The 17,482-nt window shown below is 40.6% G+C and overlaps 1 protein-coding gene across 2 annotated transcripts in view; it reads right to left on the reverse strand.

The window, feature by feature from the left end:
• The window catches only part of LOC122793102 (annexin A1-like), a 280,484-nt gene that overhangs the window by 7,217 nt on the left and 255,785 nt on the right, over window positions 1-17,482 (reverse strand). For both annotated transcript variants that reach the window (XM_044060833.1, XM_044060834.1), the window contains exon 12: window positions 16,177-16,299. In XM_044060833.1, the coding sequence (XP_043916768.1) occupies window positions 16,177-16,299 (123 nt within the window). The remainder of the gene's footprint in view (window positions 1-16,176; window positions 16,300-17,482) is intronic.

Here is a 17,482-nt window from a genome sequence, read left to right on the forward strand (position 1 = left end):
CAGGAGAAGACAGGCCCCAAACTACTAGGAGACAGACACAATGACTTAACCCTCAATCTGCCAAGAAAAGCTCTCTTGGCAGCTCCCTTGGGAGGAAAATTAGCACTTTATGCAGACAACTGGTGCATAATCACAAAGGACAAATGGGTCCTAAACATTATCTCACAAGGATACAGATTCCATTTTCACACTTTGCCAAGGAGAAAAGGAATGCCAAACCTGCCACCAAATCAATGGGCAGAGGCACAAAGACAAATTGCAGCTCTCATGGACATGAGAGCCATTCAACTGGTACCTACACAGGAACAAGGACAAGGATTTTACTCAAGGCTCTTTCTAGTCCCCAGAAAGGACAATGCATGGAGACCTATTCTGGACCTTTCAATTCTAAATACCTACTTGCAAGTTCCAAAATTCAAGATGCTAACACTACAGCAGCTTCTTCCCATGTTGGGCAAGAAGGCTTGGCTTGTAACGTTGGACCTCAAGGAGGCATACCCGCATGTCCCTATCAGACAAAATTGCAGAATATACCTCCGCTTCATTGCAGGTTCAACCCATTACCAATTCTCTGCACTGCCCTTTGGCTTATCTACTGTGCCCAGGGTCTTCACAAAATGCCTGGCATCAGTAATTGCATACTGCAGACAAAGAAGAATTCAAATATACCCATACCTGGATGATTGCCTCATCCAAGCAGAAAGCAAGAACATTCTCTTACAACATCTGGCATTTGTCAAACACCTTCTAAGTTGCCTAGGGTACACAGTAAATGAAAAGAAATCAAAACTAGTGCCCTCACAGACCATGACATTCCTGGGTGCCAGCCTGAATACAACGGCCCAGATGGCTTATCTCATGCCAGAAAAGCAACTACACCTAACTCAATACTTCAAAATAATGGCAACAAAGACCCAACTCCCTGCAAGAAAAATTCTGCAGGCCTTGGGATTCATGGCATCTTGCATACTACTAATACCATTTGCAAAACTGCATATGAGGAAATTACAATGGTACCTGAAAAGCGTATGGACTCAACACAGCCACAGCTTGGAAACAATGATACTTCTCATTCCCTGCCTACAACAGGAGTTTCTATGGTGGTCACAGGCATGTCACCTCAACAAGGGTCAGCCTTTCACCTTACCCCCAGCCAGGCAAACTATGACAACAGATGCATCAGACTATGCCTGGGAGGCACACATGGCAGGTCAGTGCGTTCAAGGCAAATGGACTACAGATCAAAGAAATCTGCACATCAATCAAAAAGAAATACTAGCTGTACAGAACACTCTGACAGCCTTCAAGGACCTCTTGCATCCAGGACAACTCATAATAAGCACAGACAATACCACAGTAATGTGGTACATATACAAGCAAGGGGGTACACACTCCTATCCTCTATGCAGGCAAGCTATGACCTTGTGGAACACAGCACTGACTTACCAAGTTCAATTACAAGCTCAATTTCTGCCAGGAAAAAAGAACACATTGGCAGACGACCTAAGCAGGAACATCATGGATCCTCACGAGTGGAAACTGGATCCACAAGTATTTGCAATGATAACTCAAAAATGGGGACTCCCACACATAGACCTGTTTGCCCCAAAACTATCAGATATCGAAATTCTGCACAAGGGCATTCCACCCTCAAGCTTGGAAAGTGGACGCACTCTCATTCACTTGGAAAAGGTTGACAGTATATGCCTTCCCTCCATTGCCCCTTCTAACAAAGGTGCTGCTGAAAGTAAGATTAGAGAGGCCACAAATGATTCTCATTGCACCAGACTGACCACACCAGCATTGGTATCCAATCCTAAGGAACATGGCCCACAGTCCACCATGGATTTTACCACAGATTCCTCACCTGCTCACCCAGTGAGACAATCAGATTCTACACAGCCAGCTAAAAACTTTAAACCTGGCCGCATGGCAAATAACCTGAACAACCAGCCAACACCTCTTCCCAAAGCTGTTATGGATGTCATTCTGGAGGCCAGGAGGCCCAGCACCAGGAAAATCTATTCAGACAAATGGAAAAGATTCTGTGCCTGGAACCAAGCTAAAGGCCAAAATCCGCTTGATCCAAACATTGCTCAGATTCTGCAATACCTAACTGAGATGTTGCACAAAGGACTTTCCTTTTCATCTATTAAGATCCACGCCTCAGCAATTTCAGCTCATTACAACACAGATCCTCCTTTATTCTCACATCCACTTCTAAAACAGTACCTCAGAGGGGCTAAGAACATAAGACCGCCAAGGAGAGCACCAACACCTACTTGGGATCTCAACTTTGTCCTGGAAAAGCTTACACTGCCGCCCTTTGAACCAGCTTTCTCAGCTGAATTAAAATTTCTTTCATGGAAAACTGCCCTGCTACTAGCAATAACCACAGCAAGAAGAGTCTCAGAGCTGCAGGCACTAGTGGCAGTAGAACCTTTCCTTATTTTTCACCAAGACAGAGTCTCTCTACGAACTAAAGCTTCCTTTATGCCAAAGGTGGTATCCAGTGTGGCCCTAAACCAAACCATTCATTTGCCCACCTTTTTCCCTAATCCACAGAACAAAGGAGAAAGACTGCTGCACTCTTTGGACATTCACAAGCAATTACGTTACTACTTGGATAAGACTAAGGCTTTCAGAAAAACTGACCAGCTCTTTGTAGCCTATGCAACAGGATCACAAGGAAAGGCTATTTCAAAACAGACCATTTCTAAATGGATAGGGCATTGCATACAGTTCAGCTACACGCATCATGGGAAACCGGTACCTGCTAACATTAGATCCTACTCCGCCAGGGCTACAGCTACATCAGCAGCCTTTCTCAGGGGAGTGCCAACCAAGGATATTCTGGAAGCTGCAACTTGGAGTTCAGTGCACACCTTTACCAAGCACTACCACTTACCTCTATATTCTAAGACTAGAGCTGGTTTTGCCACTGCAGTTTTGCAGGGCCTGCTAGCTTCTTCTAACCCTGTTTAACTCCACCTCCCTTCCTTAGCTTTGGGATTCAACCCAAGTGTGATGACTGCAGCAGGGTAACACGATGAGCATAGTACAGTTTTGTACCTACCATAAATGTAGATGTTCGAGTGTTCACCCTGCTGCAGTCCAGGTTACCCTCCCTCCATCCCCTCTTGAATAGCTCAACTTATCTTTTACTTCTTTATCCTATACTACCTCTGTGGTGTATTTGCTTGTAACTAAATGTTTTGTATTATTTGTATCTAGCTATATATATATATATATATATATTTTGCCTACCTATTGGGGGCACCTGACATCTGGGGCAAGAAAAGACTGAAGAAAATGGAGTCGGATGCCTCTTATATACCCCTGGTGCACTGACGTCAGGGAAGAAGCGACAGCAACTGACGCCGGACCAAGACTTTGGAATTCTGGCCGACTGCGGGACTGCCTGATGGCAGGATAACCCAAGTGTGATGACTGCAGCAGGGTGAACACTCGAACATCTACATTTATGGTAGGTACAAAACTGTACTTTTTCTTTTGCTCCTATTGCTGAAATTAGGTTTATGATTGCCTGCTAAATCCAGTCACAAGAAATAACCATCACATAGTCAGTCTCAACAGAATGAAAACAAACAATAGTGAGCACAAAAATAGTAACTGATGCCGAGAACTGAAGTAACTTCTGATCATTAAGACTTCTGACAGAATGTTAGAAGTTGAATAGTATAGCAGAGAAATTCTTGTTGCAGTGTTAGCTGGGAGCAAAGTAATCAAACATAAGTGAAACATTGTGTGTGTGTGTGTGTGTGTGTGTGTGTGTGTGTGTGTGTGTGTGTGTGTGTGTGTGTGTGTGTGTTGATTGGTGAGAGGCAGAGGTAGACAGAAAAATGATTCACTGGGCTGAAAGCAGAAAAAAGCTACAGAAACAATCTTGACTCTTAAAATGTACTGCAGGGGTATCATAGCTTCAGACTCGCATACAAAAGAGTAGGACAGCTAGAAACTTGAAATAGTGGGTCTGAACAAGGCAGAATTCTGGGTGGAAGTGTATTATTACAAACTGAACAAACCATGGGGTTTTGCATGTTCTTCCTACATCCACATGGGTTTCCTTAAGGTATTCTGATATTCTGCCACCTGCCAAAGCCATAATACTCAGTGACTACTCAAAATTATCCCTGCATGTAATCTTTATTGTTGCCCTTGTGACCTGCGATATGGGCAGAAAAGATCTGCATGTATTAGTTCACGTACCTAGCTTGTGATGTCAGTGACTCACCAAGAAACACATTTGCTTTTGATGCTGATAGATCAGAAGTCTACGGGCTCTATTCCCACACCAGGTGATTGGATTAATTTTCCATTATTAACACTGCAATGCAGAATAAGATGGGTGCTGTACTCCTGAGTGTGTTGTCCTTCGGATGAGATTTTAAGCTTAGGTCCCATCTGCGTGAGTTGCTGTTACCGCAGATGAAGTAAAAGATGCCATGGTATTTAACAAAAAAGTAAGGAAAGTTCCCTGGTGCTCTCCCCACATTTCCCCTAGTTTGTAAAAAAAAATATCACATCACGTCTTCACTGAAAAGAGGCTACTAGCCCAGTGGACTAACCTGGTAAAAAAAATAAGGATAAATAAAAATTCACTTTCAGAATTAGCTGTAAGTGACTAATGTCCAAGTAAAGTCATTTCTAAGGACAGGCTTGAGAACTGCTATTATTGTTGTTGATGAACATTCTGAGTAAGTTTCGTGGAAACACATTGAATGTAACAAGGTATGAGAAGTAAAGGGATAAGAAATTCTAACCATGCAGAGCAAGTATGGGAGATGATTGGAAGCCTATGATGAAAAATGGGTGGTATGAGATGAGAATGAATAGTGAAGAAATTATTCTTGCTCTTTCTGGTCCCCTACTCTTCCCACAGCCATTAAATGCAGCCCCACTGACTCATTCTTCCAGTACTTCTTGGCATCTGAGGATATTCGGCATGGAAGGTGAGAACTAGGGATTGTGATGAGTTGGAAGATTTTTACCAGTTTCATGTTTCAGAATGAGCCTGCATCTTTGTAGCATGATCTGCTTGGAACTGTCAGCCTCACCTTCCAAAGACACTGGAGTGTGTAATGTACTTAACTTACAAAGATACTTATTTATTTAAAGTTTATTAATCACGGTAGAGCAATGATCCTTCCAGGCCATTTTCATGCTTGGCATTGCAGAAATGTAACCAAAGAACAAGAAACTTTAATCAGTATCACTATTACAGTGATAATATAGCAGCAAGCATGTAGAGAGGTATACAACAGAGCACTATGAAGCATAAATGAACACAATTATAAATAGAAATGATATAACAGTTCTGTCAGCAAACTAAATGTACCTGTTTACTGTCATAAAATCATATGTTTTTATACAGAAAATAATATCCAAAGAGCAACACTTTTATTGCAGCAATAAAGGCTCTCCAAAGTGCATTAACGACAGCAGCATCCACAATACGTTTTCGTCACTTACTTCATCAGATAATATGACAAAACACCAACAGCCTTATATACCCTCACCTAATTCAAACCAACCAATAAAAAACATGACATATATTAAAATACTATGTTCTAAAATTTTTCCTAAATAAATATACCATATCATTGTTTAATATATACATCATAAATAACTATATAACAATCTATCTGTACTATAAAAGTGAAATAAATTCACAAAAGTTAATCATACACGTTATAAATACATAAATAAAATAACATATCTTTATTACTTAGCTTCCTCTAGTGGTAATATTAATTAATTTAAAAGACTGAATGAACTAAGAAATAAAATACTATTATTGTTTAATATAAATAAAATCATGTACATATATTTTTTGTACTTTTATATGTTGTTATAGCCTAGCTGCCCTTAATTTAAGAACTGGGGCTAGGGAAACTGCATCATTTAAACCAGGGAATCTACTGGCCTCTAAGTAGATTTGCCAGTATAATTCCCTGTACTCGATCTTGGTTTCCCACATACCACCCCTCACATCTTTAGGAATCTCTTCTAGTATAAAAAACTTGTAGTTCACCCTGTCACATTGTATTCTGTGTTTCTATAAAGCATTATTAATATTCTGTGTACATAAAGAGCAAAGTATTTACATTATGTACAATTGTTGGACATTGGATGTGAAGGAGAGTGAAGCATGAGTCAAATGAGGGAAAATATGAGGACAGAGAGCATAAATGAAAAAAAAAAGATGACTGGCGAGGAAGTATGTTGCTCTCTACTATCTGGATTCTGGAAACCTCGGCAGTACTACAGGAGTTGGAAAGGTGTTTACTGTTAAGCCAAAGTGCACCCACATGAAGTATAGTATAGACACTGGGCCTATGCAGATTCAGAGAGAGGAACTGCAAGATATGTTGGATCTGGGAGTAATCAAGGAATTCAGTAGTTTACTTCTGTTTTAATTTGGTCTATTGCAAAAATATAACTTGGCAAACATATTGTTTTATTTTTAATTCACAGTAATAGCATATATTCAACCTAACTTATCCAAAATAGTCTTATATTCAAGGGCCAGAAACTAGAAGTAGATATATGGCAGTAAATTAGGGCATCAGTTGAAGGGCCCCACCACAATGGTACCATAATTGCTAGTCTGGCCTGCTGAACTGCATCTGCTGTTTAAAAAAAAAAAGTAGGAAAGATGACATTGCATCTTATTTGGTAACTTTTGAAAGTATAGCACATGGGAAAACCTGAATAAGTCAGAATCCTGGACATGGCCTGGTTGCACCAATTATGAAAAAATTTTAAGAAGAAACTATTAGCCAGGACTGGGTAACTTCTGAAGAGCAAACTATAACAATTCACAACTAGACTTTACATGCTTACAAACTGGTAGGAGCCCAGATGCATGATGTAAAACACAGTATAAAATTGTAGTTGGATCCTGATAAATGTAACAAAATAAAAAGGTTACACATTGTAATAGTGGGCAAATTTAAAGGGGTATTACCTAGCAATTTGGGGAAGTGCATATTGCAAACTGATTCCCAGAGCTCCATCAAGTTAGTAACTTTAATATAATGGTTATTGGTCTCTGATTCATTGTTTAAAACTGAATTATATGCTTCTGAACTTAAAGTTTCAGTACAGAATGTGCAATCTTATGTGAAACAAAAAGTATCAAGTAATGAAATAACTTGCTTTAGATGTGGAAGGCAGGGTCACAAAGCCAGATTCTCTTCCACTGACACTGAGAAGAATACTAGTAATGCAATTTGAAAACTGGCTTACATGTTGTACATGAAATAACTCCTATAGACTGTGATAAACCTGAAGCTAAGATTACTGAGTCAGCATTATGCCATTGTGTTACAGCCACGTTTTTAAAAGTGTACTACATTTTTGGAAGGGAGAGATGTTCAAGCTCTGCTAAATTTGGGAAGCACTGTCAAATGTCCCATATGTAAACATAAGGTTAGTAACAAATAAAAAGTGTATGATGATATGTATTCATCATGATGAAAAGAATTAGCCTATCACACACATTGAAATCCAAACAGTTTCTATGGAAATTTCTGCATTGTGTAGCTTTGATTACTGACTTAATTCATGATGTTAATACAAGAAAACCTGTAAGAGATGTCAGCATAGAAACTGAAGATAAACTTTAAAAAACTCTGAAGTAGCAATCAGTACAAAGACAGATGTCAGCACAAAGAGCAGGTACCCTTGTATATCCACAGCCTTGTGTGGGGGTTCCATGAGGTTGGCCAGTCATCACTAAGATCGACCATTATAACATCAACTCACATTAGTTCACTATGCAGATGGTTGACAGTTGTATGATAGAGAAGGCATGATAGACTGAATTATTTTTTTTGTTATTTTGGCTATACCAGCCAAAGCTTCTATCATTTGTACCACAACCATGTGGAATAACTCTATGTATTGAAATCACATGGCTTTAAACTGACTTCATCCAGGCTGATTATCAAAACATGGCACAGAAAAATACTTTTCATTCAGTATAGTTAAAATGGCTTCCTCAATAGTCTGCAGTGGATTGTCTTACGTTATAATTTCTTTATTAATATCCTGGTATGTATATGCTAATCATGCTCATGAAAACAGCCATGGTATTGACTCATTTATGCAAGTCTAGCAGATTCTAAGTCACTTTTAGGATTTTGTCTCTGTTTTATTTCTTCCCTTGTTCTCTCATTGAGACCTTCAGGATCTCTCCTTGGAAAAACATTATTGGTACTACATCAGGAATTATTTTGTTATGGCATTTCCCTTGTAGGTGGCCTAATCTAGTAAATAAATCTACATATCTCTGCAACATATTTTCATCAAAATTTCATTCTGCTACTTTTCAATTAAATTATTTTACTCAGATTCAAATACTTCTGCCTTAACATTTCTAACAGCATAAGTATAATAATTCAGGACACTTGGCTGAAATTCAAGCTAAATGTTATAATAGTCCTCTCTCTAAACATTTGATCACTCATAAGAGACATACTGGCTTCAGGTTCCAGATACTCGAGAAAATAGATCCTGAGTTTCCGGAAGGTGATGTCAACAACAGCCTGGAAAGACATGTTATTTTGGCAACTTAGGCTGAACTCCTTTCATCCACTATGACTGAATTACTATCGTTCTTTGAAAAGTGTGCAGAAACTTTGAAAATGACCACATTGCATCTTTCATTAAGTGGACTCGCGTGTTATGGTTTATATGGGACATTTCAAACTCAAAGTTTACACACTGCTTATTGTATTTACTTTTTGTGTATTTTTAATATTTTTATATTTGTTATTATTTTTATATTTTGTTTTGTATTTTTTTTTTTATTTTTTGATCCAGTTTTCATTTGTCAATGTCACTCTAGATTTTTAAAAGTATTAACTTACATTAGGAGTATTTAGATTTAGTTCTAATTTATTTCTGAATCTAATATAGACAACAGTGAGTGATGCTAATAATTAATAACACACATATATATATATATATATATATATATATATATATATACATATATATAGGTTCATAGGTTCATAGGTTCATACTAGGCTATCTGCCCGAGGGCATTTACAAGCCTAGCCCATCGTTTTGTGGCTTAGGCCACCCCTTTAGTATGGGGAACTATACCCATTATTTTTCTGTGCCTCTGTCGAGCAGTGACACTGAGGTAATCCCTGGGGTATATCTGCGATCTCCCATCCATTGGTCAAGATTTCTCTTGAACAGGGCCAGCGAGGTGCTCTGCCTCACATGTACCGGGATTTTGTTCCACAGCATAGGGAGTCTTTGGGTGATGAATCTATCCCTCCAGCACGTCCTATTAATAGCCGTGTCAAGGTTTAAGTCTCCGCCCTTGTGGCTCTGATGGATCTAGATTTTTGAGGTGAAGCATATTCATCAAATCTGGGTTTGACATGGCCTTGTATGTTAGGCAAAGGTCACCTCTGAGCAAGCGTGGCGACTGAATAGAGCTGGAGTTCTTTCAGTCGGGCAGCATAGGACAGATTTTTGAGACCCTTTATCCTTTTGGTGAGGAACTTTGTGGCCTCTCCAGCTGCTGCAAGTGTCGGGTCAGATACATTCGAATGGGGCATTGTACTCAATCATTGGTCTGATGAGTGATGAGTAAAGGGAGACTATGACCTCCCTTGATCTAGATGAGAATCCCTTCATGATAAGGTGGGCAATGTAGAAGGTCTTCCTAACTACTTTAGCTACATGGGTGTCGAATGACAGACTACTATCAACCTGGGTCCCCAGGTCCCTGATAACTTCTTCTGTGCTCAGTGGATTGCCACCTATTTGGTAGCTAGGGGTAACCTTGTTTTTCCCGAAGGGTATGACTATGCATTTTTTGGCATTTAACTTTAGGCCGTGGCTCTGGCACCAGTTATCCGTTTCTGTGAGACCCTTCTGAAGGATATCTGTGTCAGATGTGTTTTCTACTATGGCGCCCAGTTTGCAGTCATCTGCAAACTTTGTCAGCCATAACCCTCCTGTGTTTGCTTGTACCGGAAAAGTAGATGCCAAACAAGAGTGGGCCCAGGACTGAGCCCTGTGGGACACCACTTGTGACAGGCTTTGAGTCTGACATGGCGCCAGCAGCTCTGACCCTGTGGGTTCTGTCACTCAGCCAGTTTGCAACCCATCTTGTGATGTATGGGTTGACATTTAAGCTGATGAGTTTTTCAATGATACCCGAATGGGGTATTGTATCGAAGGCCTTAGCCAGATCGAGGTAGGCTGTATGGACTGCCTTTCCCTCATCAATGGCTTTGGTGACTGTTTGAAAAAGTCAACCAAGTTTAAAAGGCATGATCTGCCTTTGACAAAGCCAAACTGGGTTGGATCCAAAGTCTGCAAATTCCCTATGTCTTTATTTATGAGGTCCATTATGATCCTCTCCATGGCTTTGCAGATAAGGCTTGTCAAGCTAATGGGCGGTAATTTCCAGGGTCGGTGGAGGCACCGCCTTTGTGAAGTGGTACCACAGTTGCAGTGCGCCACTCCTGGTGCGTATCCAGAGGTAAGACTTTGATTAAACAGCTGTCCTAGCTGTGGGTTTAATTCCTCATTGAGTTCATGGAGCACACAGCCGGGGACACCATCAGGTCCCATGGATGCTGTGTTTTTGCTTTGGAGAGAGCAGTTCTCACTTGGGCGCTGGAGATGTTTGGGGGCTGCAATCGTTTGGTATAGATATCTCTCCTTTTGGGGGAGGGGAGAAGTTTGCACTGAACCTGTCAGCCAGTATGTTGGCAATGTCTGTAGGATCAGTAATCTTCACATCATTTTGAACTAGCTCTGAGCATATCTGGGAGTTTCCTCCCAGGTTTCTAACATAGCTAAAGAAGGCCTTATGATTGTCTTTTGAGTCTTTAGCTATTTTTCTCTCGAAATTTGCTTTGGATGATTTTATGAGAGCTCTTAGTTTTTACTTATAGTGATCAAGGGTGTCTTACCTTTTAAGGATTTTGCTCTATCTTGTAGTAGCTTCCTCCTTTTGTTGTAGAGTTTGTTTATGGCTGGGGTCCACCAGACTGGATGCTTGCCTTTGGTACAAAGAGTCTTTGTTTTGCTTGGGATTGCCTTATCCATGCAGTCCTGCAGGTGCTGGTAGAAGGCATTTGTAAGTGATTCAGCGGCTTGAGTACTGTTTTCCGCTCGGGGGCCTTAAAGGAGACCACACTAGTCTTTAGAAGTGTGAAGTCGGCTTTTGAGAAGTTCTTTACTGTGGTCTTTTTATTTCAGGTGGGGGTGGGATGAGGACCTCCAGCGAGATTAGTTTGTGGTCTGATCTCACCAGTGAGGGGTACACCTCCGGTGTTGAACATTGTGCTCCCATGTTCGTGATGATGAGATCAAGTATGTTATCTCCTCTTGTGGGGATGGTGACTAGTTGTTCCATGGCATTTGAGTTTATGAATTCCAGGAACTTTTGGGCTAGGGTGTTTGGGCTTGAGTAGTGTTCCCAGTCTATATTAGGGTAATTGAAGTCACCTAGTATGATGGTGTTTGGTGATACATTTATCCCTCTAGTGTTTTCAGGAAGGCCATGTGAGGTTCCTGAGTTTGTGAGGGTGGCCTGTAACATGCTACAATTTGCAGAGCAGTCTTGCCTATGGTTAATTGCACCTGGATGGTCTCCGATGCATCGTGCGTTGCCACCAGTCTTGAGGTGTGGGTGTCCTTGATGAATATGGATAACCCTCCTTTCTTGGTATTGTCCAGATTTTGGGGCGGAACGCATGATATGAGGTAAAACCTGATAGCGCCGGGGTGCTCTCAGGAGCCTTGAACCAGGTTTCTGTCACAGCACAGACATCGATGTTCTCCATACTGAGAAGGGCCTCGAGTCGTGCATTTTGAGATTTAGACTTCTGGCATTGAGCAGCATTACCCTTAGTTTTTCCTTTTTGTGTTCTAGGGTGGTAGGTTTAGAATTTGAGCCTTGCCTAAAAAAGGCACTATGCGCGTGGCAAGAGCCTTTGCCAATATCCGGAATCCCAGGGGTGACAGGTGCAAGCCGTCCCTTGCGAAGCAGCGTGGCTTGTCCAGCATGTCATCCCAGGCAGACAGACACTGGATCCCCTTTGAATGACACCAGTGTTTAAGCCAATTGTTAAAGCTGATCATCTTATCTCTGTATTGTGGCATCATTCTTGGTGAAGGTAGGATACTGCTCAAGGTCAGGGTCATACCTGTCTGGGCTACATAATCAGAGAGCTCCTCAATGTCTCTTTTCATGTAGTCCAAGGAGGTGCGTCTCAGGTCGTTTACACCAGCGTGGACAATGACTGAATCATATTTGTACCTGCTGTTGAGAGACCTGAGTGCTTGCGTTATGTGGCGGATTCTAGCGCCCGACAGGCAGCTTACTGTGACCTTCTCCTTACTCAGTCTGGTGAGCGGACGTCAGTGTGTCTGACTATGGAGTCACCAATGACTAGTGTGTCTGGCATTGTGTTTGGCCTTAAGGGCTGTGACTGTTTGACACTCTGACTGTGAGGTCTATGTGTTGCAGGTGTTGTGTTCTGAGGTGGTGGTTGTTTGGGTGTCTGCTTTGGTGGCCTCTGCTGTTTTGGTAGATTTTTGATCAGAGCCTCCGAGTATGTCTTTGTGTGTTTATGTGTATGATTTGAGGTTGTAATGGTAATATGTGAGACTGGGTCTATAGTGTGTGTGGTAACCTTCTCCTCCTGACTGGTCTTGCCAGTCCTATGTTGAGAGAGCTCAGCCTCCAGTTTGGCCGTGTAGTTGCATCTCTCGCATGTATTTGTGTTTTGTGGGAGGAGGAGAGGGTTGTCTGTGTACATGAGGCAATTGTAACATTGCCTCAATATTCCCAGGTTCACCAGCTGAGCAGGAGAGGACGCTAGCAACTGATCCCTCGACATGCTAGAAGGAATAGACAAAAAACTTTAAAAAGATTCCGGGGACGTGGGTGACCGAGAAATGGGGGTTGCCTTTTTTGGGGTACTATCTATGACAAGAGTGCCGTATCAAGGTAATAAGTACTGTAGGAGCAAGTGCTACGTTTAACAGATAGAGAATAGTCTACTTGGAGTCAAGTAGAGATGATCTTTTTAATTATAGGATACGCTGATTAGATCAGTAGTATAGTTCGAGGAAGGTAGTTTAAGGGAAAATTTGAAGAGTGGACTTTAGGTAGCCCGAATAGTTTAAACCTGCTTAACCGGCGCTGCCCTAGTGTGCAACAGTAGCAACTCCGCGCTAAATCGGGCTAAATCGGGCTAAATCGGGCTAAAGCGTGCTTTATAGCAGGGGGCTGGAAAAGACAGGAAATGACCCAAATTGGCCAACAAACCACAAGTCACTGCCCTAAACCACTCCTCCGAGGACAAATGAAGGAGTTATGGAAATGACCCCTAGTGGCCAATAAAACTACAGTTTCAAGTCAGTAACCACCTCTCCGGGGGGCAGGGAAGCTGCTCAATGTTAGTCACTCCCACTGATAAACACAGAGACCCTCCTTCAGCCCAAGCAAAAATGGCCTCACAGAAACTTTCAAACAGTTCAGGAACAGCAAGCCTGTAACTGAACTTTTTTAACTCTCAGAAAAGTGGGAAAAAAGCAAGATTTTTTTTTTTTTGTTTTTTACAGAGATAGCAGAGGTTCACAAGTAATATCAAGTTATAACAGTGCAGTAAATGACCCCACACAAGAGTGCTAGGTCAAGGACAGAAAATATGCAAGTTTTAAGAAAAAACGATTTAAAATTAAGTGCAAACAGGAAATTCAGCAAACAGCTTTTGGTTGTGCTCTAAATACAGCTACTAATACAGAAATCAAGTTTAACAAGCCAGAAAATGCTCAAGCTAGGCAGCTATGCAGAAAAACTTAGCAAATAAACAGAGAAAAATACTTAAAATCTCAAAGTGGCTCCTTCTTCTCTCAGCGTTTTTCCTCTTGGAGGGTGCTTCACCAACAGCCAACAAGCCTGAAAAGACGCTCAAACCACGAGGCAACTAGGTTTTAAGAGAGGAAGATGAAGGAGTTATGGAAATGACCCCTAGTGGCCAATAAAACTACAGTTTCAAGTCAGTAACCACCTCTCCGGGGGGCAGGGAAGCTGCTCAATGTTAGTCACTCCCACTGATAAACACAGAGACCCTCCTTCAGCCCAAGCAAAAATGGCCTCACAGAAACTTTCAAACAGTTCAGGAACAGCAAGCCTGTAACTGAACTTTTTTAACTCTCAGAAAAGTGGGAAAAAAGCAAGATTTTTTTTTTTTTGTTTTTGTTTTTTACAGAGATAGCAGAGGTTTATATCCCTTAGACAGCCACTGTTATTACTTAGTTATGTTTTTTTTTACTATAGTTATATATATATATATATATATATATATATATATATATATATATATATATATATATGTAAAGAAAAACAAGAAGCTGGCTATCAAAGTAAAAGAAAACATAGTAAAAAGTATCCAATAAATGCAGCAATCAGTCAGTGGTTGTACTAGTTGTTGCATTAGCTGTTATATGTATATATGGGTCTATGTTGCCTGCTCAAAATCCCAAAATCTCAAACAGGCAACACTGACACCCATAAGAGTAGAATTGCACTACCACGAAAGTGCATTATCGCGAAAGCCGGTTTTCCGAACTGGAAAAAAAACAAAATAAATATATATATATATATATATATATATATATATATATATATATATATATATATATATATTTAAAAGGGTCTACTGCAAATGGTCGAATTCCCACAGTCTTGAACTTCATATGGCTGACCCCATATGATCGAGTTTGTGAAAGCTCGACCAGACTGCATGGAGATCTGCATATAGTGCATAATATTTCCTGACACTGCACTGTAGTATGATCTTGGAGTTGGTATATTTAAGTAGGGGGAGTGCAGGGGGTCAAGCCCCCCTGAACCCCCCCATAAAGCCATTTGCCAGACAGAAGTCTAAAATGGCTTGTCCTTCTTTAGTCATGTTTCTCCACCCATGAGGACCCAGGGAGTTCTCAGTCCTGTTATGTCTGTCTCAGTATGTGCCTTCATGTCCTCCACTGTCAGCAACAGTTCATGCTGCCTTGCTGTATCTATTATGTCCTGCAACTGCTTCTTGAATAAAATTTTCCTCAAATAGGTTGAGATTATGAATACTTCCCTATCTTTACATTACAGTCTAATTGCCATTAATCTGTCACTAATTCTGATGACATCTCTTAGTGTCTTCCGAAGATTCTCCTTCACCACAATTCCCACAGCATTTCTAGTCTGTCCTCCTACAGAGTATTAGATTCTGGATCCCAAGCCAAGTGGTGTTGCTTCGCTGCCCTTCTTAAACCCCATATACAAATGATGTCCAGCCTCCTTCTTACCATTATGTCATCCACTTCCAAGTTGAATCTTGTCAGCGAAACTATACCAAGTGTAGCTTTTGTTCAACAGAGCTATACCAGGAAACCAAGCAAGACAACTGGACACCAGCTGGCCAGCAGCATATTGACCCAGGGCTGCTCAGCTTTATGGTGGGTGTATTCTGTTAGCATAGTCCCTGCCATAGGTATGAGTAAGCCTGGTCCTCAACCCACTTATTACCACTAAATACCCATGCTCATGGTGACAGTAGTCAATGTAACCAAATCACCTACAGACAATTTTTACACCATTGATGCTGTGCACATTAGCTGATATCCAATGCATATGGTCAATACAACTCTTCTCCCAATAGGCACTATCCAAAACCTGTGCTGCTGCTGCCCAGAACTTCATTATTGAGTGAGCTTGAGGTGGAAATACCCAGCATGTTTTTTTTTTTTTAGGAAGCCAGAGGAACTCACAGAGACAAAGGGAGAGCATGCAAACACTATGCAGGCATTGGCTGGAGGTCAGAATTGAAGCCTATGTCTTTGTGTGTGGGAGATGAAGACATTAACCATTGTTGCAACTGTGTCTTCATTGTTCCTTACAACTAACCAGGCCAAGAGAAAGAACATTCCTGATGTAACAAACAGTATTTGTAAAGATAACTAATGAAGTTGATCACTACCTGTAGTAACTAAAATAATTAAGAAAAATTAAGAAATGCAAAATCCACTTTTATGTTATAACTGATGACTAATTCAGCATGTTATCTACATACTTAGATAACTTAATTCCATTAGATCAGCATAACTTACCATCAGATCGACGTTAAGACTTCTGCCATACCTTCGCTTATAAGCTGCCTTGATTCCCTTCATGTTACCTTCACTGTTTGAAAGAAGTAGACGATTCAGCTCCTTGCATTTTGTTCCACTTCCCTGTTTGTAATAAGAATACCTGTTTCAGGACAATATTCTGCATGCAATACATATCATTGATTTATATAGAAAATGGGATGTATGGTACATATAAAACAAGGCAATTTAATACAGTTGGAATATTCAACCAATTTAAAAAACAGAATTTGCTCAGGATTTTGCTCAGCAAGTTGTACATGTGTTCACTATTAAATTGGCTCAGGATTTTGCTCAGCAAGTTGTACACGTGTTCACTATTAAATTGGCTCAGGATTTTGCTCAGCAAGTTGTACACATGTTCACTATTAACTACTTTAACTGGAGTTCTAAAAACTGGAAATGCAATTATGAAGCATATGTTTAGAAGATACATAAGATAATTTTCTGTACAGACCCTCATAACAAGTTCATCTGTGGTTTTGCATAGTAACTTCATATGATCCTATACTTCATTGGTCCTCTTCAAATGTAATCTGGATGATTGGATGGGAAACTGTAAATTCACCCCAGGGGGTTCTACCTGTGCCCATCTTGGACAGGGGCAATAGGTACTGATCGTGGAAATAAGGGTAGAACTTGGCTAGGATTGTAAGAGCCCTAGGGCCATTAGCTTAGTAAGTTCCTATGATCTTATGATCTTCAGAAATATGATGCATCTTTATTTCTATGGGACAGATTTACACTGCAATCAGGTAGTATTGTTAAGAATAATGGTTCTGTATAGATGCTGATGTCACAAGTCTGATTTTGCTTGAATTTAAAAAAATGAATTTGATGTCAAATTTCATCTGTAGTTTTATGCTTTGACAAAATCTCCCATTGGCATTACAACCATGCATAGGGCTTTATTTTTTTATGTTCCCTTACTTTTTAGTTTTTTTTCATTTCAGGAAAACAAAGTTCTTTATGATGGGGCACCTCAGTCTGCTACTGGAGGAGTGGAACATTCCTCCATAACCGACAGAAAGAATGGGGTGATTGAGGTTGTTACCCCTCAAAGACTTCAAATAATTGGTTGAACATTGGAAAAGTGTCTCTGCAATGGCTGAATTAAAGATGCTGATTTTTAGGGATCCACTGGATATTAATGACTATATCAGGACATAGCTGATATACCAGCTATGCAGAAAGTCTCATGTGTCTCCAAAAGGAGGATCTAGACCTATAGTCTAGTTGATTATGACACATTCAGGAGTTCTTGAAA

Source organism: Protopterus annectens, chromosome 2.part0, assembly GCF_019279795.1.
Source record: "Protopterus annectens isolate FY-2018-M chromosome 2.part0, PAN1.0, whole genome shotgun sequence".
Lineage (NCBI taxonomy): Eukaryota > Metazoa > Chordata > Ceratodontiformes > Protopteridae > Protopterus > Protopterus annectens.